At 35.5% G+C, this 23,639-nt stretch overlaps 1 protein-coding gene across 1 annotated transcript in view; it reads left to right on the top strand.

Annotated features, from left to right (window-relative positions):
* gatsl3 (GATS protein-like 3) overlaps positions 1-18,507 on the top strand; it is a 29,805-nt gene extending 11,298 nt beyond the window's left edge. Inside the window, exons 3-9 of the mRNA XM_015378869.1 lie at positions 3,844-4,037; positions 5,717-5,852; positions 7,218-7,341; positions 7,738-7,854; positions 8,068-8,150; positions 9,749-9,843; positions 17,127-18,507. Of these exons, the coding sequence (XP_015234355.1) occupies positions 3,844-4,037; positions 5,717-5,852; positions 7,218-7,341; positions 7,738-7,854; positions 8,068-8,150; positions 9,749-9,843; positions 17,127-17,198 (821 nt within the window). The 3' untranslated portion in view covers positions 17,199-18,507. The remainder of the gene's footprint in view (positions 1-3,843; positions 4,038-5,716; positions 5,853-7,217; positions 7,342-7,737; positions 7,855-8,067; positions 8,151-9,748; positions 9,844-17,126) is intronic.
* The last annotated feature ends 5,132 nt before the right edge of the window (positions 18,508-23,639 follow it).

Genomic DNA, 23,639 nt, shown 5'->3' with positions numbered 1-23,639 from the left:
CAGTCAATCAATTCAATTCAGTTTATTTATATAGCGCCAATTCACAACACAAGTCATCTCAAGGCACTTTACAGTTCAACCAGATCATTCAGTCAAATTGATTCAAAGTTTTCTATCTAAAGAAAAGCAGTTGATTGCATCGACTCATTGACTCAAGTACAATCCCTCACACTAAGCTTGCTTGTAGCGACAGTGGAGAGGAAAAACTCCCTTTTAACAGGAAGAAACCTCCAGCAGAACCAGGCTCAGTGTGACCGGCCATCTGCCGAGGCCGACTGGGGTTCAAGTTCTTTCCTATACACTTCAATATAAACGTTTTTCCCTAAAAATTAAATGCTATAAGGGAAGGTCAGTCAATGTAAGTCCATCCACAGTTGGAGTTCCTGCATGTTGTTAAAATGTCATTAAAAGAATAAAATATTTAAAATGTGAATGGAAGATGGAAAGGACAAACAAAATCAAACTGGAGCTGCTGTAAAACTCAGATTATTCTTATGACTCAGGAGAAGAATAAAGTCTGAATCTGTAGCTGAATATGTTGTGACTAATTACAGTAGCAGACATTCAAAATGGCCCTTCCCAGTCAAACGCCCAACAAAATCCCTTCCAACCTTTAGCTACTGGCTTTCTCCTGGGTGTTTTTTTACTGACTCCATCCTTTCACTGAATTACAGGGTCTGACCAGGAGATGACGCTTCTCTTTAGATCTTATTGTCTACAAATCATGACAGAAAGAATATTATAATACAAAGATTGATGTTTAACAATGAATTGTAGGGGACCATCCAAGGGCCCATCAAGGAAAGTGGGAAAATTGTGAATGGCTTTTACTGTACGCAGGTGAATCATTTATAGACAGCTGTTCCCTTTGTGCTGACATGGAACTTACCAAATATTTTTAGGAAAGAGGAAAAAAAAGCACTTCTTTTGAACTGATTAACCTTACCCTCTCAAACAAAGCCTGAGGTCGTAGCTCAGTGGTCTGCTGGTTGACTTCCTACTCAATAAACAACCAAATATCCACTCAATATATTTCCATGAATATAGATTGCTTTTATCAAAACTTTTTCTTTTATATATTTTCTTTTGTAAAATATAAAAAAAAACTCCTTCACCTCTCCTACACTTAAAATCCAGATGTTACCTATATATGTTTTCTATAATGTTTTTTATTGTGAAATAACCTAGCTGCTTTGAAAACTATTGTGACATAAATGTGATCTATTTGCAGTTCAAACTTTTAGTATTTATAAATCATATAGCGTTTAAATGTATTTTCCCTCCTAAAGTAATTTCTATAGACTTCATACCTCTTCATACTTTGCAATTTGTGTCCCTTCAAAAAAAAAAAAAACAATTAGGGTGAAAATGGAAAAAAAATCCAAGTTTTCAATGTTCCTCCTTTATTTGATGAGTAAAGAAGAATACTTATGAAAAAAAGTGAGGTCAGTATTTTGGAAGACTGTCTTTATGCTTTTTATTTCTCTGTTTTTTATCTTGAAGTTATCAAAAATTTAGTGAGATTTTACATGTAAAGCCATTCTTTGTTATTTTGATAATACTCAAAATGTCTCATCATGAAAATTGTGTTAGAAAATGTTTCGTTTTTTTATACTTTTGCATGGAAGGAGTATTTTTGTTTTGTTTCTCAGAATTAGTGTTGCATCGATACCGATACCAGTTTTGGGCGGGGCCCTGATACAGCGCTAAATTGGTGGTATCGGTATCGGCGAGTACCAACAAATAGGGCACAGATACCATTTTGAGAGCCAAACGTTTATCCAACTTCTGTCACCCATTCCAAGTAGGCAATAAAAAGTTCTACTGGATTTGCTTTGTATTAGTCCTTTTCCTTTTTTGAAACAGATGGTATCGGCATGGTATCAGTATCGGCCGATACTTCACAGCCAGGTATCGGGTATCGGTATTGGGGCCAAAAAACACTACTTAGAATAAGATGATTTAATTGTACAATACAGAGATTTATATTTTACAGTTATTTATATTTAAGAAGAATCATGTTTGTTTTAACCTTCCCACTGTTCTTGTAGTGATTTTTTTTTTCTTCTGGAAAATCAATGAGAGAGCTACCATTTTTGTTTTCTTGATATCCCTCTAAAACTTTGATGGGAGTGAAAACTACCAGTAAAAGAGAATAGAAGCAATGAGTTAACACTTTTTAATACTGCCTCTTTTTTTACCATCACCAGATTTCTCATGGTACACTGAAGAGAAGCTCCATTCACTTTTTTTTTTTTTTTTTTATTATGTTTTACCCTTTGAATACTCAGCATTTCTTTGGAAATGTCATCGACAGCTGGATGTTTTGTTTAGACAGTTGCTACTTCTTAGTTATGGCCTCATCCTTTAACACACATGTAGATGTTGAAGACACATATTGCCTTTGGGGTTTTCTTGTTCTGAGAGCCTATTTTAGGAGCTAAGAGTTGGTGTATTAAGGAGCCACCAGGGGATGTCTGTGACAAATTATGCCAACTAGAGCAGAGGCTCTTTGAAGGGGAGAAAAGAAAAAGGAGCATTTAAAGTCAGAGGCAGTTTGGTCTGGATTTCTGGCTGACCCAAACCAGCAGTAGCTATTTACTCTGAATGTTGTTTTAAAAGATAATTCTCTACTCAGCTATAAAATAAAGTACAGAACAGAAAAAAGACAATCCTTTTTCCTTCAATTACAAAATACAGAATATATGTATTTTTTCTTATTTAGCATTCTACTAATTATGTTGAGGTGTTTTTAATTTTACAATTTCATTTTTGTTCTTACATTTCTGTCTGGCGTTGCCCTGATCTTTTTGCTTTTCTAATTTTTTTTGTTTTATTATGCCTAATTAGATGTATTTTGATTATAGTTATCCTGCTCCAGAAAGTCAGGAAGGTTTCTCCAAACAAAATCATCTTTTATATTTAAAAAAAAAGCCTATGAACTGCTTTCGGCTCCCAAGTTGCAACCTTATTAGTTTCTTTTGCACTATGACCTCTCCTTTGCATTATATTTACTTGTGCTGGTTCAGTGATATAAATAGAGGGGTCCTTTAGCCTTCTCGCTGGGGGTCATTGAGGTCCTGCTGCACTAAAGGCCTAAGGTGGAGAAGATGTAGCTCCCAACATGTCTGGAAGGGATAGAGACTTTAAGCTGCCTGATTATTTAACAACCTAAGAGATAAATAATGTAGCTCTAGATTCCATGCTGGAGGCCGCTTCCCTGTTTTCTTTGATTTCTGGTTGTGCAAGTGGCTTTATTTACAGTTTTAGACGGGAAACGGACACAGGAAAAGATATCGGGAGGAGTTGTGACTGCAGGTGATGATTCAGTGCAACACATTTTTTAAACTTTCATTTTATAAATGTCCAGTTGCACAGTCTAGCCTAGTTGTATATTTAACTCATGAATGCCCATTTCATAAGGCTGTGTTGCAATTTATCAAGTTAAATAAGAGAAGAGCTTTAGGCGAAAAAAAATTTGCCCTGATTGGCTGTTTAATAGAGTAAATCAAAATGATTCATCTAAATAAAACAGCATTTCACAAAGTGGACATCCTGCCTTGATAAGTAAAAGCTGAACCAGGTGGTATACAGTAGGCTGTCCTCTTTTTGCAACCCAATGAGTTTCCTCCTGTTTGACATATAAAAGAATGCAGCAGTCAGGCGTTTGTGCAATGCACTAATTATTTAATACAGGGATTTTTTTTAACTCTTAACATAGGTTTATGATCAAAAACCTTTTGTTTTTAGTGTATAATCTTAAATCTGATCATGTGGAAAGTCATGAGCAGAGTTATTTGTGGTTTCAGTTGGAGCACCGTTCCTTTCCTTTATGTTTAACAGAGCTGCCGCCCTCAGAGCACCTCCAGGTCGAGAGCTCCATTTGGCTGTCCCTCAATGTTGCATCTAATGGCAACGCCTCCAGCAGCTCACAGGCTGTCGGCGTGACCAAGATTGCCAAGTCGGTCATCGCCCCGCTAGCCCAGCAGCACGTCTCCGTCTTCATGCTCTCCACATATCAGACTGACTTCATCCTGGTGAGCACACCTCTTCTTCTTGCTCAGATAGTTCACTTTTACTACCATCTCCTCCACTTTATATCGGTTGGCTCTAGGACGACCTGTCAGAATAAAGATGACAGAAGCCGCTTACTGAATTGGCAAATGGGCTGGATTTTTATAAAACTTATTTCTAGTCATACAGCTGCATTCATACTGGGAACACCAGGAAACTGGAATCAAAGCTAAAACTTCCACCACAAGACAACTTCTCCCACTGAGGCACAGTTGTGCACGCTTCCTGCTCCCCATCAGACAAAACATGCCACCGTGTTTATATTTTCTCCTTCGACAAGTGTTTTGACTTAATAGAGTCATTTCTGACAAAGCTGACAGCATCAGAAAATTGGTTCATCTATTACATTCAAAAAGTAAATGAGCAAAAGATATTTAGCAACAAGGAAAACCACTGTTTCAGCAATAATGTTAATGATTGACTTGCTGTTTGAACTGATTCACTAAGGCCTTCTAATGCTTTAAAACATCCAGGTTCATGCATGAAAGTAAAACACAGCTGGTAGATGCCTTTATACATATAGGCTACAGTGGCTTGCAGAAGCATATACTCCTCATCTTTGGCAACTTACATCTTTTTAGAGATGTCAAAACTGAGACCAGAACAGATGATGAGACATTTATCCCTGTAAGGTTTGAAAGCTATATTTGAATCATTATGCACACCTGTAAACTAAAACATTAAATTACCTCTTTATTTAATTTCATTACTCAGTTTTCTTTGGTGGGTATTCAATATTTTCCTCTTCTTGCCAACTTCATCTTTTAAAGTTGTCCATTCATATTTAGAACCATTAAGGTTTAAAATCATGCTTGAACTTGCAGCGATGTTAAAAAGAAAATGAATATTTAAATTTCTGAGCTTCCTAGCAGAGAGCTAAAAGGTAGGGTTTCAAATCTGGCTAATGTTTGGAGGCATTTATGATTTCATCTACTTTGTGTTAAAAATGAAATGCATTAAGTCTAAAGAAAGTTGAGGCTGGTGCATAATGCTCACACCAGGATGTTTCAATGTGGGCACAGTGTTCATATTTAAATAATTAGTGTTGTTTTTGTGGTTCACATATCTTTGAAAGTCTTTATTAAATCTGATGAGACAAAGTTCTTATGTCTTTAGATTTTTACCTGATCCGGATGTGTATTTGATGTATTTGGAAGAAAATGCTTCGCACCATAGCTTTGACTTCCAAAGAAATGAGGTCATAGATGTCACTTAGGTCACAACCAGCCTTTTTTCATGTTGCTGGGCTCTTAGCAGCATCCTTGACTATTTTCTGCCTGGCCTTCATAACTAGGATCCTTGGTAACCGCTGCAAACATGACTCAGGTGAAAAGACAGAAAGCTGATTTAAGGTTAATCAGGTTCAATATATCAGATATTAGTCATGAAACACTATTGAAAAACAATAAAATATGCTTTTTCTATTTTAAATTTCTTCTTTTAACACAGTTTGATTCTCAATTCTGCAGAAAAAGGTTAAAATATGTGTAGAAAAAGTATTTTAATTTGTCATTGTTTCATTTTTTTACATCACAAAAACTCAAAAACAATTTTAAAGGGATATGCAGACTTTTAAGGAGCTGCTGTATATAACAGTTTTAAAAGTGTATTTGTGATATTTCTGGATGTTCCTGATATGCAGGTAAGAGAGAAAGACCTGTCGGTTGTCATCAGCACTCTAGAGGAGGAGTTCAACATCTTCAGGGAGGTGGGAGGAGAGTACCTGCCTGTGGGATGCCAGGACTTTACCAATGACCTCCAAAAGAACGGCAAAGAAGGTTTCAGCATGAATTCTTAACTTTCAGCTGTTTAAACTTTCTGATAATGAAAGATACATTCCAGTAACCTGACTCCGCCAGATGGATTTGCTCTGCATATCCATCTGGAAACCTTCCGTTGAAGTAATTTTGGGAAGGGGCGAAAATACTGGTTAGCTGATTGGCCTATGTTGGTGATAGACGGGCCAAATAAACCAATCAGATCAACGAAGCATATGACGTAACAGAGCGACGACGAAGAGGAGCCAATCGATAGATCAAACTCTTGCCGAAACCAGTCGGGAGAAGAGCAAAAACATCTTTTCCTCTGAGAAAAGCCTCCAGAGCAGTGTTTTGCTCTTCTTTCAGTGAAGAAATACTCTGTAATTCCGATAAAACTTGCTCGATAGCCACGCTAACGCTAGTTTCATCAGCTGCCATGTTCTTTAGACTGAACTGTCGCGCTTCTCGTTGTGTCACACCTCAACCCGCCTCAAAGCCAACGCTGATTGGACGTTCGTTTGGTGAACTGTTCCAAATTTTCTTCAACAGAGAGTCTCCAGACTGATTAGCGAGTGAAATCTTGAAAGCACGAAGCTAACATTCCAGTGCTATTATTAGTACTTCCAATTGGTTCAGAAATAAACATTAAAGCTGGTTTGCACACATCTAAGCAATATAGGATTATTGGCCAGTGCTTAGAAATCCTGTTTTTAGGTGAAGTAAAGTTTAAATTTCATTTGAAAATAATGGAAACCATTTATTTGGATTAATCTTTCCTGATAAGAAAAACATGCATTCTAATGTAATTAAAACAAAAACAACATATTTGACAAAGCATAATTACAGTTTGCTGCATTCTTCTCCCAGCTCCTCCTTCACATAGATAACCAGATTTCTCACTTTTGATTCAAATGCTTGAAAACTATTTTTTTTTCTTCTGTATTCATTAATCATACATTCATTAATCATTAAATATCTGCCTTTTTTAAGGTTTTGGTCCATATATGTAGATTTTACATCCCGTTTTTCTGACCCAACCTTAAATATTTGTGCTTTTCGAAATAGTTTAGTAAAATGTAGGATTAAGCTAATATTTGATGTTGAGGGAAATTGCACCAAACTCTTGAATTTGTTTTGAGAATGATGGAAATGTTGACATCTTTAGAAATAAGTAAAAAAGTACTCACTGAATTTTTTGTTGAACTTGAGTTTTTTATTAAGGTGTCCTATTTGTCTTTTTTAAATTCCTGTTTTCAATGTGATTCTTGTGTTAAAAAACAAGAAAAGTACTTTTCTTGGGATCAAATGGAATCTTAAACAGATAATCCCAACTTTTGTTTCTTAATCCAAACGTTAACACATTGTTGTGTTTTCTTCCTCCAGCCATCCAACCTACAGTTCACCCGGTGCTGATCCCTCAGAACCAGTTCTGTGTCATGTCTCTGGACCCGGAAACACTACCCTCCATCGCAACCTTGCTCATTGATGTCCTCTTTTATTCCAATAGGTGAGCCTGTAATGCTCCTCTGGAGCACAAGATGGCAGCACACAATCTCATTTATTTATTCGCTCAGATTACACAAAGTGAACTGGTCAAACCTTTAAACTGGAAGTCTGCAGTTATTTTTGCCATCCACTTTAAAATAAGCACTTTATTATTTTAAATAATAATCAATGTCAAACTGAATTCCTTATTTGGTTTAAATTGTAAAAAATATTCTTTTTAAATACTTTTTCTTTTTCCTAAGGTACTTAATAAAAAAAAAAAAATGTATTTATTAAAAGCTAAAAATCATAACAATTGATGCATCAGTTATATCTTGCTCAGTGCTATGAATCAATATATGAAGACACAGGGGCGTCTGAATCAAAGCTTCTCTGCTGAATGTATCTTTGTCTTTAGTCCCAAAGAGGACAGCGGCTCGTCAGCAGATCAGGACTTGGACTGCATTAAGTTCTTCTCATTCTCGCTTATTGAGGGATATATCTCACTGGTGATGGACACTGAGGCTCAGAGACGGTAAGCATTTCTTTGTAAATTTGACAATGGCAATAGTCTGGGCCTCAGCCGCCCAGATTATTGCCATGTTTAGATCAACATTAAGTGCAGCACTCTGCAGTAAACTATCGGAAATTATTTAGATGTCTTATTCTAAATTAAACTGATACAATTAGATGCAGTGTGCTTGTTTTTTTTTTCTGTTTGGTAAAATGTTTTTTTTTTTTTTTTTAGATTTCCTGCTGATCTTCTGTTCACCAGCTCCTCAGGAGAACTGTGGAGGATGGTTCGTATAGGTGGACAACCGCTGGGTTTTGGTGAGAAAACTTGCCTTAAAATACCTTTTTTATTTTTTTTAAAGCTAATATTGATTACCGTACCAGCATATTTAATACTATTAAACAGAGTCAGAGATTTAAAAATAAATTCCTATAAGACCATGTTAATCTCTAGTTTAATGTATTTGGATGTATTGCAGATAGAAACTGCGTTATAGTCTTCCTTAATAAAAATCTAGAAATTTCATTTGGAAACAGCTCACTGGACAATTTCATCTTTTTAAAAGTGCAGCCTTGAAAAATAGTAAAAATGACTGTAAATTTACAGTTCTACATTTTTTTTTTCCACATTGAATCTCTCTTTTTTTTTATTAAGTGCAAATGGATAAGTCAATGTATACTGTAAGTATTCATAATGTGGACAAATTTGGTCCAACCTTAAAGTTTCAAAAATAGAGATAGACAAAAACCTTTATTATATATTAATGATAACCCAGATTAAAACATGACTTGATCAGATTATATGACTTTATCATATGCGAGAATATTAAGAGTTCAGTAGTTTAACTTTTGCCTCCCCTTGGTCAATAATGGGCCAATAATTATTTTATTTATTTCACTGAGATCAGACTTACTTATATTTCACCCTTGAAATACATACTAAAAGAGATTTACAGAGCTTTCCTCTACTTTTTGATCTACTAGATGTTCAGACACTCAACTGTAGTGCCCTGTATAGTGATTGATTGTTTGATTGATTGACTTCATTGATCTCACGTTACATTAGCTTAATAGTCAAAAAGAAATGATAAGGGCAAATACTCAGACACAGCCATAGAATGGCTTCAGATTGTGCCTCCTACCTACCATTAGGCTCAATTGATTAGTATCACTAAATGAATCCCGATCCTAACCCTAAAGTAATAATTTTTTTCCTTGTGTAACTAATAAATCTATTAATCTATAATCTGAAAATTATTTCATTAGTTCTTCATGTACTGTAAAAAAATAAATTATCCACATGTGGTTCATATTAAATAACCCACAAACAAATAAATCTCATATCCTTTCAACTGAGTTGTAGAATTCTCTCCCTATAAATATTTAATTCTCTGCGCATTAATGCCGATGATTCTTTAATCAAATTCTCATCTAAAGGACACGTAATGTTCGTTTTTAAAACCTAATGTGTCTAACATACTGAGTGATTTATTTATTTTTTTGTGTGCACAAAACGACGATAGAAATCACCTGACTAAATCAGGAAATAATAAAAACTGGCGTAGCTCTAAGGAGAGAGGAGATAGGGGACACTAGTTAACTGAACAAAACCGGCTCCCTACCAGGTTAGCTCTGGGGCAGGATGTCAACAGACATTGAGTAAACTATTTTTGTGGGCTAAAAAAACGGATTTTTCCTGATTTTGGATATAAAAAGCTTTGAATTTTCAGTAACCCTGCTTTTTGAAATTGACCCTTGGGTGTTGAACCATATTACCTGTATCAACATCTACCACTGGCAGTTCTCTGCATTGCACTGACCTCTTTTTCATGAAGACTTTCTAGTCCATATTTCATTGCTACGTGTAAAGTTTTTCTTCTTCAACTTTGACATCAATATCATTTCCTGTATTTCAGATGAATGTGGCATAGTCGCCCAGATATCTCAGCCCCTTGCAGATGGGGACATTTCTGCCTACTACATCAGCACCTTCAGCTTTGACCATGCGCTGGTGAGTCCACAACCATTTCAAGCCACATCCAAATACATTTATGGGTCAATTTCACTTCTTTTTTAATTCTTCTCAATTCTTCAATTTCAATTCTATGTCTGGCATTGATAACTAGATTCAAGAAATTGAAGTATATATATATCCAAAGAACTTTGTATGGAGCTTTCGTAATCTTCTTGAAGACAGATGACTCAAAGTTACTGGAGGGTTTTCCTGTAAGTGTAATCCAGTCTTGTGATTTAGAGGAAAAATGCAAGAGGCAAACCAAAAAAAAGGTTTTCAGGAGAAACATCATGGGCTGTACTTAGTTTTTCCATATATTAGGTTTATATTTAATTTTGGCCATTTTTTTAAACAGCTTTACACTTAATTTTAAGACCTGCAGACCCTTTGATCCCTCCAATGATGAGTGTGAGTTACTAAATCCAAAGAGCTTCTGGGTTTTTGTTTTATTTCAATTAATTACTTATTTTTGTGCCTACATAGAAAAAAATATTTGTTTGTAAAAAGCATATAATATAACAATCATAAGGACTCAGCATACATGAATCAGTCAGACTATTTTCATTTTTCATTCATTTTTTTTCTTAAAATTACAGACAAATCTCACCATCCAACCCATCAGTCAATTGTCCTCCAACACCATCAGGGCCAGAACTTCACCTTTAGTAAAAATGACTTGTACTTAAAATATGTTACACTAAACATTTGCAGCTAGCGGTATGATCACACAGAGAGCTAGTTTATTAGTTATGAATATATATCTAAGAAGAAAAACTAATAATCTGATGTCAGTCTGAAAATTCAGGTGTTTCCAGAATTGAATTGGAAAACAACCAAAAACATTTTGATTAATCAATAACATCGATTAATCACCCAGCCCTACTTAGGCCATAACGATTGGCCAACTGAATTCTGATCGGTTCTCCAACAGTTGAGGCAGGAGAAGATGGGTTCTCCCTATTGTGAGCTTAAAGACAAGGTTATACGACATCCCTCCCAGTGAAACACACATCTGTCCTTTAAAGGTTTTCCTTTATAGTTCTAACTCTTTCTAACTTTAAAATGGTTTTCTGAAATTCGTTTGGAAATGACCTAATCGTCTTCCTGGATCAGTGCGCTTCGGCTCCTTTTTCATACTTTCGGGGTTATTTCTCATATCTTTCTAACATAATAATAAAACATCTTTATTATCATTATGGATCCATAATGTTTTGTTTTTTTCACCAACTCAGACTGAGCACGGAGAGCTAAAAAACATAAAATGATGAGGTATGTCAGAAGGCAAATTGGAGCATCTACCGTGGTTTATTTACATAGGGTACTGATCGAGAACTGGACAGTTGAGTGTCTACAGGAGTTGACTGCCTTCACAGGTTTGGGAGGGAAGAAAAATGTTTGATTTTTCTGGATTTAATGCAGCTGAACCATTCTTCTGATGGAAGTGGGACAAGCAGCTTGGGTGGGTTTGATCTGCCCAAAATCTGGACTTGTATATTAATATGCTGAGTCCAGATCTTGCAGAAGGTATTCTACATTCCCCTGGACCAGAGGTGTCAAGTTACGAAGTACAAATACTTCGTTGCTGTACTTAAGTATACTTTTTAGGTATCTGTACTTTACTCCATTACTTATTTTTCCTCCTACTTCTGACTTCTACTCATTACATTTTCACACAAATATCTGAATTTCTAATCCTTACATTTTTAAGACGACCGTTACTCGTTACTCTTGGCTTCGGTTTAATGCAGAGGTCACGGATTAGCGGTCCGATGTTATGCTGAAAAGTGCATCCCCTGTACGGGTGTTATGAACAACATTAAATCCAAAGATTGTGTCCGAGGTGTGGCTGATTTATTTATTGTTTGGAAACTGCAAAGCTTCTACGCGCATCTACACAGACCAGTGTGATGCATTCACGAGCGTCAGATAGCTATGGTGCATTCAGGAGTATGGGACATTTCATACTTACAAGTAAAGAGGCATAAACAGAACTTGCCCGAGACTTTAACTCATACAATAATGTATTTATTCAGAAACAGTGTGGGCTTTCATACAGTACTGAATGCTCTATAATTGTATTTCTGTTATTTTGTAATTATGCACATCTACTAGCTTTTTATTCTAAAAAATCTATAATATTACAACAGCAATTTATCAAAGTTTTTCAAAAGCCTTTTTAAAAGCTCCAAGCGAGGGTTCAGATCATACAGCAGCAATTGGTCTGTTATTGTTTTACAGGGCAGAATTTGCATTTGCTGACTGTTGCCCTACTACTAACTACTGATGGATATACAGGAATACAGTCATACAAGTGTAATTCCTCTGAGATGGCACGGGATCCAATTTTTGGCAATTTCTATTTTAATTTAAGTAATTTTTTTTTTATTCAATGTATAACATGGATGCATAAATACCTAATTGTATTTCTGTGTTAAATTCTGTTTAAGGTAACAGATCATTAAAAATTTCTCTGGACCTTTACTCGTTGATGATTTTCTTTATATGGACCCCCGTGGTTTTTAATTGGTTACCACTGGTTTAATGTTTCTAAATATTTATTTCCCATCATGTGCGCCATCCAATGCAGATCATTGGCGCAATCCACATCTAGTGAAAACTAGTGTAATTGGATGAGTCATATAACGCAAACACAAAATCATCAGAAGCAAGCAGGTGTTCTTGAAACTGCAAACACGAATTGTCAATGCCATGCTACAATGTCGGATTAGAAAAAGATGTTTAAATGTCTGAAAGGTCTGACACAGGCAAAGCGTATCGGGAGATGGAGACGGAGAACAACAAGACCTCCCTCATCCATGGCCCCATCTCAAAGAATTTTTCGAAATAGTCGAAAAATTGAGCTTTCAATTCATATAGTGGCATCTGGTTGTTTTAATAAAGGTTACTTTATACTTTTATACTTTAAGTAGTTTTTGGAGCACATATGTTTTACTTTTACTTGAGTAATGAGGTTAAGTTGATACTTCAACTTTTACCAGAGTGTTTTTAAACTGCAATATCTATACTACTACTTGAGTAACAAATGTGAGTACTTTTGACACCACTGCCCTGGACCACCAGCACCATCGATGCTCAATCCTTCTTCTCCTGTCCCAACAGCTGCCGTAAGAGACTAGCTGTGCTTCCATTAACCGTCAAATCACACAAATTGTAATTATGAAAATAAATATGTGGAATCGAAACACTGTAATTTCGAAAAACTATTTTTCAAAACGGCAATTGAAAGGCTTTTTTTGCATCACACAATTGGACCTATATGCCTTGTAAAAAGAGGAAGAAGACTGGAAGTAGTTGGAGAATGATAGCACAGCATATTTGAATTTATAAGGAGAACTTACACTCACAGGCCACTTTATTAGGTACACCTGTCCAACTGCTCGTTAAAGGCGTGTGTTCACAATCCATATATAAAAGCCCAAATAATATCTGATTTAATAAGATATTTACCACCCGTACCAGGGAAGGCAATACACATCTTAAAGTATCAGAAAATATGAATTCCCAGCTGGCTGGGAATTGAATATAACAGTTATTCACAACATAAATATTGCATCCAACCTGGATGGGAATTGAATATAAATTCAAAACAATTTCCTGCGATATCTCGTCAACATGTTCTCAGGCAATTTTAATAATGTTTTCATATTTGATGGAAATAGCGCAGTTGCTTTCACAAAATTAGCAGAATATAACATAAAATATTTCATATTTTTGCGCACATTTGTAATGGAAACGCAGCTACAGCTGAGACACAGGATTGTTTCCACTTTGGTATTGCTTGAACACACCTGTAGCTCCAAAACAGCAAACTGCCAACATCTTTTAGAGAAGTTCAGTATATTTAGCAGCTCGGTTTTTGCTCACACATTAATTATGTTTCTTTGTAACTGTTTTTTTTTTTTCAGTAATGCCTGAGCAGTTTAATCAGTGCTAATCAAATCTGAACCTGTGATGTTGAATACTTGCATGTTTTCATGTGCATGTAATGATTATTTTAAATTTTCCACCCAATGATGGCCTCAGTTGTTTACTCCTTTCCATGCATTATTTTGCAGGATGTCATTGCATTACATTTTGTTTGTGTCATCAAATTCTTTACTTTGCAAACCACAAACGGAGCCTGATAATAGTAAATCATAAGATATGCAAAGGAAAGAAAAAAGAATTTGCGTCTACACTGCTATCACTTCTACCCTTCTGAGAAAGTCTCTAAATTGAGCAGTTGATAAGTTGTCGAGGAAGATTATCAGCTTTGCCCATAGGTGGAAACCACGGAGATGGGGGGTTGGGGTGGGGGTTGTGACAAGGCATGAAGAAAAGGTAACTTCCCAAAGGTTAACAATAAGTCAGAATAATTATAACCTTAGCCATCTCTGTCAACATTAGTAAATAAAACGTTGTAATTGATAAAAAAGTGTCTCACTATTCAACAGTCCCACTGTCACCTTCCTCTGTCATCGTGCAATGATTCTATTTTTGGGCACTCTCAGCATTGCTATGTTTTTGGTAAAATGACACATGGCAGGTTTTGCAAAGGGAAATAATGAGAGGGAAATAAACACCCCGAGGAAAAAAAAAAGTCTGCTAAATAGATGTTATGGTGGATATATTTTAAGCTATTCCTAAATAAAACCTACATCACTTAAGTGAAGAGGTTATGGTCAATGTCTCAATATAGCGAATCATCAGGGATCGCCACTGAACGCCTATGAATGACTTAACGCAGGTACACTGGCAGTTTGCAAATATTTCATTCCATCATGGTTATGTGGTTTTGGATTTCAATCCACAGCTTCTTTTAACTGTCTTTGTACCAAATGTGCCATAAAAATAAACTTGCCTACTGTCTGTTCGTTTTGCTATGTCTTTGTTGAGGAAATTCTCCTTTAAACCAGGGCTAAACGATTTTACCAAAGAAATATTCTTTTTTTCAACCAAAATCGCCTAGGCCATCTTGATTTTAGTTTGCTCTTCCTTTGCACTAATCACATGTAGATGCATGTAGATGAGTTTTATTTTTTTCAATCAATTTTATGACTTTATCCACATAATAATAGAATTTTATTCTTGAATTAAAAAAAATATATATATAAATAAATAAAACATTTAAAATAATACAAAACAACATTGGAATGCTGGATATATACTGTATTTCACAGACAGGGAATGGCAGCAAAACCAGGCCATTATATACACCACCATCTCAAAATATTTGGTGGAGGTCAAAAGGAAGGAGACAGAACAATGGACTCTGGGAAAGGCAAAATGAGAAAGACAGATCAATACATAAGCACTGAGCCAGGAATACCTTCTCAGGGAAAGTTAAACTTGCAGAGTCAAAATCAGCAATAATTGTTCCCTCCAGAAAAAAAAATAAAAATACACCTAAACATGGAATAATGGGTTAGAATGACACTTTGTAAGAATAAATAAATAACAAAAAAGGAAAGTATCATAAATATAATGATAGTAATAAAATAACCACAGCTAAACATCTGGGCTAATTTTTATGTCCTCTGGGACAAAAAAAGCAGGTTGCACTAAGTTAAACGCAGCTATAACTGGACCATTGCTTCTGTCAACCTAAAATAAATCACTATTAAACATTAAAACCCTGAAACAGGACTACATTTCTATGGGGAATATTTCAGAGAAGTTAATAAAAGCTCCACCTACACCCAAGAAAGAGGCACCTCTAAACATAGATTCACACAGCAGTGTGATCAATATAGATATCTCCCAGTTTAACAATGTACTCTACAGCAACACAATGGTTTTATTATCCCTTTCTTTTTTAAGCTAAAAAAAACTAGCCATCCAAAATATAAACACCTCTGAAACATGTGTCTGTTGAGCGTAAATGACCATTAACTTCCTCAATTCAGACAGAGATATATTGAGGACTACATATATTTTTTAATCAGCAGTTAAAGATACTGAAATCATCTGTGTTGTGCTGCTGCTTTCCAAACTTTAGAGTTTTCAGCAGTCACTGCTTTTTGACCTGCTAATTACTGAAATGTTTAAATCTAATAGCTTAGTGACTCCCTCTTGTCTAAATCTAAAATATTAATTTATTTCTTCTGCCACAGAATGGTACCTTACAACCCGGGAAAGCCACTATATCTTACATTCCAAGTGACACGGTGAATGGTTCCAGCTTTGCTGAGAAGCTGCAAGACATCTACACTAAGAATCTGCTTTTCCAGGCTCATCTCCAACAAGTGGAAAAATATGTTCAAGACCTTAATATGACCCTGGACCTGGAGAAGGAATTTTTAGAACCTAAGGCAAGACTTAAAGCGATGTGTGATAAAGTAAAAAAACACATTCAAGAAATGAATCCCTCTATGCCTGTGCTAATAACACCTGAACCACTGCAGCAGCCCAATATGAGCACCTATTACCAGAAATGCTATGGATTGACCGTTCTAAAGAGGCTGGGGGACTGGGGAAAAAATGTAAAGCGGGTAATACTAGAGAAATGCAACAAAGAACGGTGCACCTTAGAAACCTAAGGAGAAAATTGGCCATTTACTTTTCTATATTTTTTCTTATAATATTTGATAGCAAAAATAAACATTATCTCCAAATTTTATTCTTTTAAGAATATTGTGTAAGNTATATATATATGGAAACGCAGCTACAACTCTCCCATCTCTTCTTTGGGGCAGGAAACCCACCTTTAGTGTATTACTGCCACCAAAAGTACTGGAGTGTGAAAGTCCATGTCTTACTCAGTCAGTGCCTTTTTAAAATCTTTTGTAAAACTGCCACTATATTGAAACTTCTATTAACTGCCCGCCCTACATCATACTCTTATTCATATACTTTTTCTGTACTTTATCTTATTGTCAGCTTTCAAACCCTTTTTACATTGATAAGTCTTTTTTTTTTCATTGCTGAAAAGTTCCAAAAACACTAAAACTGAAATTGCTGAGAAAATGAGAAGGATGACATTGATGTGCATGATTGGAAAAAGTAACAGAGCTACTGTTTTTACTTAAATCTTATCAATTTTATCAATAAGTACCTTTTAATTCCTGCACAAATGACTTCCATGACGCACATTTTTTTTTCTCCCTAAACTATATTGATTCTTGGTTATCGATTTATGCCTAAACTGCACACTTCTTAGAAACTATTTTAAAAGAACACGAACATTGAAAAAAACATCAATGCCCATGATGTGTGTCGGTATTATATTCACCACTCCTGTATGGTAAAGCTTGTAAAGTCCTTTAACTTTTTTCTTTTAGGTCCCTGAGGAGGATATAGTGAGTGTGACAGACATGCTGCACAACCAGAGGAAAGAACCAGCCACCACATGATATTTGGGCCTCCTGGTTTCAGCTTCATGATCCCTCTTCTCGTTCAGGTTCCTTTGAACTGCAGCATCAGTAGAGGAGGCTAACTGTGCCTAGAACACCGCTGCATTGCCAGCAGTATTAACGACTACAAGTTTGCCACTAGAAACCAGAAGCACTTCTCTATAGTGTTCATGCACAGCTGTATGAGTTCTCTTGTCTTAGTTAAGCTAGAACAGCTATGCAGACCCCGTCCCCAGAATAGGGGCCCTTTAAGTACAAACTTATGCACACAACAGAGCACAACTGCTCCTTTAGCCACTTGCAGAAAAAAACTGCACTTATCAGACATGAAACTGTAAAACAGACCCTTTGTTTTTCTAGGATCCCAGGAGATATATCTGGTAAATGATTTGAAAGCAAATAGTTTTAAAGAAGGACTCCCTTATGTAGCCTAAGTCCTAAATACAAAGAACCTAAAAATATGGTCTTCCTTTCATATCGACAGAATAAATAATAAGACTAATGCTGTTTTTTGTGGTGTCATTTTGAAAACTTACCAATTAACTTATTCCCCCACTTATCATGCAATGTGTATACATCCGTGTTTACATGTTTTTGTTTTGTAAGGAGGAAATCAGCTCTGCTTTTTGATCTGAATGCAGAGAAGAAAAATAAGCGATATCAATCATAGGTCTTTAGTTCTGTTTTTATTTTTTTTTTTTAGTATTGTTTTGCAAATCTGTTCTAACTCTGTTACTACAAGCAACAGGAAAATAAACTTCTTGTAATCCTTAAGTTTACTCATATAGTGGAAACTGAGCATCAGAAAGTCTTGCTTCAAAAAGTGAGCTTGCTCAGGATGGCCATGGGATGATGTGTCATACCTTTTAAAACACATCCTTTTTTGGCGGAAAAACTTGAAATAAAAAAAAAAAAAACATCCAGCATTAGTTTCATTATTTAGCTCATCTAAATATATTGTGTTAATACACGTTGTGCTTTATTTTCAAAAGTAAAAGCAGAGATCATGCTAATTGCTTAGTGACGAGCAATATGAGTCTTTCAAAAAAAGTGTTCTGCTCGTCATTTGATGAGAATGTGGCCTATGAAACTTTTTTTTATAAGAGGTCAGCATTTTTTCTTGTTTAAACGAGTCAAGGTCAATAACACTATGTCTTAGATATTTGCTACTTGCACAATAAAACTTTGATTTAGTGAATTTCAATCAGCAGTCTTCTTTGGTACAACTACGTTTTATACAATCTCAAGTATTCTGTAACATTTGTAATGTTTGTGCTGCTTCCTATGTTTAATAAAAACAACCTATTAAAACCTATTATTGTCAAGTGACTGAAAATTGTTTCACTTCAAGTTTAAGAGCATGGTGGGTTAAATCATCTCACTCATTCCTGATTCAAATGGGTTAGAGTTAATAGAAGTTTTTATAAGAAAACTAATGCAGTGATTAAGGTGTTATTAGTTTACCGTCACTCCTTCATATTCCTGGCTTTAAATGGAAGGTTTATCATCTCTTCATTGGAAGCCCAGGATCAGACATGAATCTTTGTTTTGAAGAAAGTAGAGAACAGCAAATCTTTGCATCTAGAAAAGCATTATGACACAACAGTGAAATTTATTTATGTATTTACTGCTTAAAGAACTGAAAAGATGGATAATTTACTTTTAATTTACCTTTTTCTTTTTTCGTAATTCTGATCCATAAGGTTCAATCATGTATTTGAACATAAAAGAACATTTAAACGCCTTCAGATGCCATATAAGGAAACCACATCTACCTTCTGGCAGGAAAAAAAGTAATCTAGTATCTCTTCAGACCAACTGAAGAAAAAATTATATCTTATCTACTCCATTGCCATTCGGAAATAGTTAGAAATCTACGCATATGCATGAAGAGGAAAATTGCATAGAAGATATATTTTTTTATATTTATAGTCTATAGTCTATATTTAATTATAGTCTATAGAGTTATTATAGTCTTATAGTTATTATAGAGTAGTTATATTAGAGTAGTTATATTAATACTGATGTGAGAAAAGTAAAACTTAATTTTTCTCACAGACATAAAAGAACACATTTCTGATACACTAGGAAAGTTAACTTAATTCACACTGATATTAATGCAGCACATAATATTAAAACATTTTGCAGGTGAAATTGGACAATACCTGCAAATTAATCTGTCTCTTTGACGTTACAAAATAAGGAATGCTCCGTCATGACACAGATGACCCGAGATATACAATGGAATTTGTGAATGACAGAATTAAAAGGAGGTGGGCGTTAAGCACTATAAATACTATGGGCTCGTGTATTCAATGAAGAACCACGATTTGAGGTAATAAAGTCACTTTCTGCTGTCACCATGGATTCTGCCTGCAATGGATTTCAAAGACACTCTGGTAAGTACTCTGTATATATATATATATATATATATATATATATATATATATTTTTTTTTTTTTTTTTTTTAGTGGCCGAGGATTTTAAAAACATTGTTTTTATAGAGATTTTGCCTGATAAACCATACAGATTTCAACACTTTAATTTTCTAATATACATATTTAGTGTTAGGCTTGTGTCTGATTAAAAAAAGACTCGGTTCAGCCAAAAAGAAAACAGTAAGTTTTTAATAATTGCAAAGGTCTGGAACAGGTCCAGTAAATTTATAATTTTTTTTTTTTTTTTTTTTGGAAAAATTTTCAATTTTCTATTTGCATTCTTGTATATCGATTTTCTTCTTGTGCTGATCCGCTAAAGGGACATAAAAAAGAAAAAAAAAAATCATTCTAGTGATCTGTGGATAATGTCTTCAATTTTGGGCTATATTTGTAGTTTGGTTATGCAAACAATGGGTTTTCTGCGTCCCTTTCTAGACAATATCGTTGATTTAGATCAACATTTAAAACATGAAATTCTGCAGACTATTTCAAGGCACTTTAAAATATCTGTTAGCTTTGGGTAAGGGGTCTCAGACTGAAATCCTGGTGGACCGTTGTTCTGGAACTTTTAGATGTGCCCTTGCTTTAACACATCTGAATCAAATAATAAGGTCATTAGCAGGACCCATTAGAGCTTGGCTATGCAATGAGGTTATTCAAACATTTGATTCAGGTGTTTTGGACCAGGGATACATCTAAAAGTTCCAGGTTACCTGCCCCTGAGGGCCTCGGGTCTGACAGGGTCTGACAGCCCTGCCTTAGAGGCTCAGTTTAGTGTCTTCTTATACTTTATAATTCCGCATGTTTTTGTTGCTGCAGCTTCATCTATTTGGTGGAAGTTCTTTGTAAATGGCCGATTAAAACCACTCTAGAAATAGTGTTTGGTAAAATGAAGTCTCCAGGATTGGAATTCTTTGTAATATTGTTAAATTTGTTACATTTCTGTTCTGTCTTTGTGATTCCATTAAGGTTCCACTTAAATTTAAACAAAAGTGATTATGGCAGGGATTGAAGCTGCAGAAGCAGCTTTTTTACATGCAAAGTCAATAGTTGACGTGCATCAAGGCGTATGAAAAGGTCCTGCAGCACGTCTCAAGCAGCAGGAGCAGCGCATCTTGACACCTCTGAGCAGCTGATGCAGTGCTTCTGAGCAGCTGAGGCACGTGACACGCTGCACAAGCATCAACTGCCACTGAAAATGTTCATTAATGCTTAGATTTACTTAAAACATCGAAATCTATTGGCAAAATATGTTCGCTTTTATTAGTCTGGTGCCTGCAGTTTCTACGACATACCTGTAAAACGTTAGCATACTTCCAGCCTCCACGAACAGTAGCGGAAACCTCCCAGCTGCTGCTGGGGATTCCCAGTGACAGCACACCGCCGGTATGTGGGGGTCTGAGCAGCTCCGACAGCAAAAAAAAAAAAAAATTATGGCAGGATCGTTATCTTAATTACGGAACCCAAGAGTGGTCGTACTCGATTTTATTTCTTTGTATCCTATGCCTTCTCGAGATAATGACATTATCACTCTTAAACAATTAATTGCTTTCTCGAAATAAAAAAAATTATTATCTCGTTATCACGAGAAAACAGCTATTCAATTCTTGAGATAACGACATGATTAACCTGTATAAGTTATGAATGAGGCTGGCCAATAGCCCTGGATTCCCAGTCCTCCCATGCCTGCGGTGCCAGTAGTTGCGCAGTCGCGGTACTACATGTGCGTAAATAATCAGTTTTTTAGTTTCCTTTTTCTTTTCAATCATCGTCAGATCGTGGTGGATGATTGGATTACATGCAATACAGTAGAAACAAATCTGACTGTTCTTTAATGAAAAAATCTTTGATCTGGACTCATTTTGGGGGTTCATGCATCTTATCCCTGCTACAGGCGTAACACCGGGGCTGTTCAGAAAACACCAGGCACTAAGGCATCGGAGACATAGGTCTAATTACTCATGAATCAGATGTGGAAGCAAATTATCAAACCAACAATGTTGTCTCATTACCTAAAACTTAATCACAGGTTAATCTAAAGTATTACATATAGGCTGCCATGACTTAAAATCCTCTCCCGCTGTTGTAGTATTGAAGGATGTTATCAGTTTTAACACACACCAATCATCTCATTATCATGAGAAAACGGCTTTCGTTATCTTTAGATAATGAGAAAATTTACTCGTTTTCTTGAGAAAACCCCGCTGAAAAAGTATCAGAGGGACACGACCTCTCTCGGCTTCCATACTTGATGAACTGACTGCACAGGATATGTTTTGAGGTGGACTTTCTCACTTAAAGATACATTAAAACTACTTTTTACCTGCTTATAACGGCAAATATTGCAAAGCCACTCCCTGTCATTGAACACAGGAGCAGCAGAAGCAGCAGACACATCTGTAAACACTTCACACGATGCACATCAGGAGCATCGACAATGCTCCTGATGTGCATCTGACCTTAATGTGTTCAAGCATCAAAAATGAAGCAGCAGGAGCTTTTTTTGCTGCCCAAAGCACGTCCGGTGTGAATGTAGCATTAGGGTAAGAAAAGAGAGCTAAGGAACATTCAAATATCGAGTTAAAATCAGTCAACAAAACACACAAACAACTATAATCCAGCTTTATCATATAACCATCATTTTTCTTCCACGCTTGTAAAACCCACAACCAAGACTAACTTTTAAAATGTTCTACTGAATTAATGAACATTTCTAATTCTTACTATATGTTTGTCATCTCTTTCTTTTTTTTAGTGCTTCTTTTGATGCTTCTGGGGATTCACTGGAGTGTTGTACTTCCTGCCGCGTTTAAATGCAGCTGTACCTTCCAGCAACTTTATGATACTACAGCTTTAATGGTACATAATACCAGACATTTACAGAAAGAATATGTAAGTACCATTAAGTTACTCTTTATTTTTGTAATCTCCTGTATTTGATTTATAGTTGAGTGCACCAATGGAGAAGTCTGTTGGGTCCAAAAAAATTGACTTTAAAACTGCTAACCAAGCTACTGGATAATGAATTATTTACATTTGTTGTTAGATTAATTTCATTACAGTGTTTCTGGTTAGGATTCACAAAAACATGTGTCAAGGTGCTTTGCAAAAAAATACATCAAATTTTATCAAATTATGCAGAATCAAGCTGTGTCCAAATTCAATTTGGATTATTCCAATTCTTCCTAAATAATATAACAAAAAATATATATATAAATAAATAAAACATTTAAAATAATACAAAACAACATTGGAATGCTGGATATATACTGTATTTCACAGACAGGGAATGGCAGCAAAACCAGGCCATTATATACACCACCATCTCAAAATATTTGGTGGAGGTCAAAAGGAAGGAGACAGAACAATGGACTCTGGGAAAGGCAAAATGAGAAAGACAGATCAATACATAAGCACTGAGCCAGGAATACCTTCTCAGGGAAAGTTAAACTTGCAGAGTCAAAATCAGCAATAATTGTTCCCTCCAGAAAAAAAAATAAAAATACACCTAAACATGGAATAATGGGTTAGAATGACACTTTGTAAGAATAAATAAATAACAAAAAAGGAAAGTATCATAAATATAATGATAGTAATAAAATAACCACAGCTAAACATCTGGGCTAATTTTTATGTCCTCTGGGACAAAAAAAGCAGGTTGCACTAAGTTAAACGCAGCTATAACTGGACCATTGCTTCTGTCAACCTAAAATAAATCACTATTAAACATTAAAACCCTGAAACAGGACTACATTTCTATGGGGAATATTTCAGAGAAGTTAATAAAAGCTCCACCTACACCCAAGAAAGAGGCACCTCTAAACATAGATTCACACAGCAGTGTGATCAATATAGATATCTCCCAGTTTAACAATGTACTCTACAGCAACACAATGGTTTTATTATCCCTTTCTTTTTTAAGCTAAAAAAAACTAGCCATCCAAAATATAAACACCTCTGAAACATGTGTCTGTTGAGCGTAAATGACCATTAACTTCCTCAA

This window comes from Cyprinodon variegatus, unplaced genomic scaffold (genome assembly GCF_000732505.1).
Source record: "Cyprinodon variegatus isolate N-32 unplaced genomic scaffold, C_variegatus-1.0 Scaffold180, whole genome shotgun sequence".
Taxonomy (NCBI): domain Eukaryota; kingdom Metazoa; phylum Chordata; class Actinopteri; order Cyprinodontiformes; family Cyprinodontidae; genus Cyprinodon; species Cyprinodon variegatus.
Note: the sequence above shows the minus strand (reverse complement) of the source record. Positions and strands in the feature narration are given on the sequence as shown.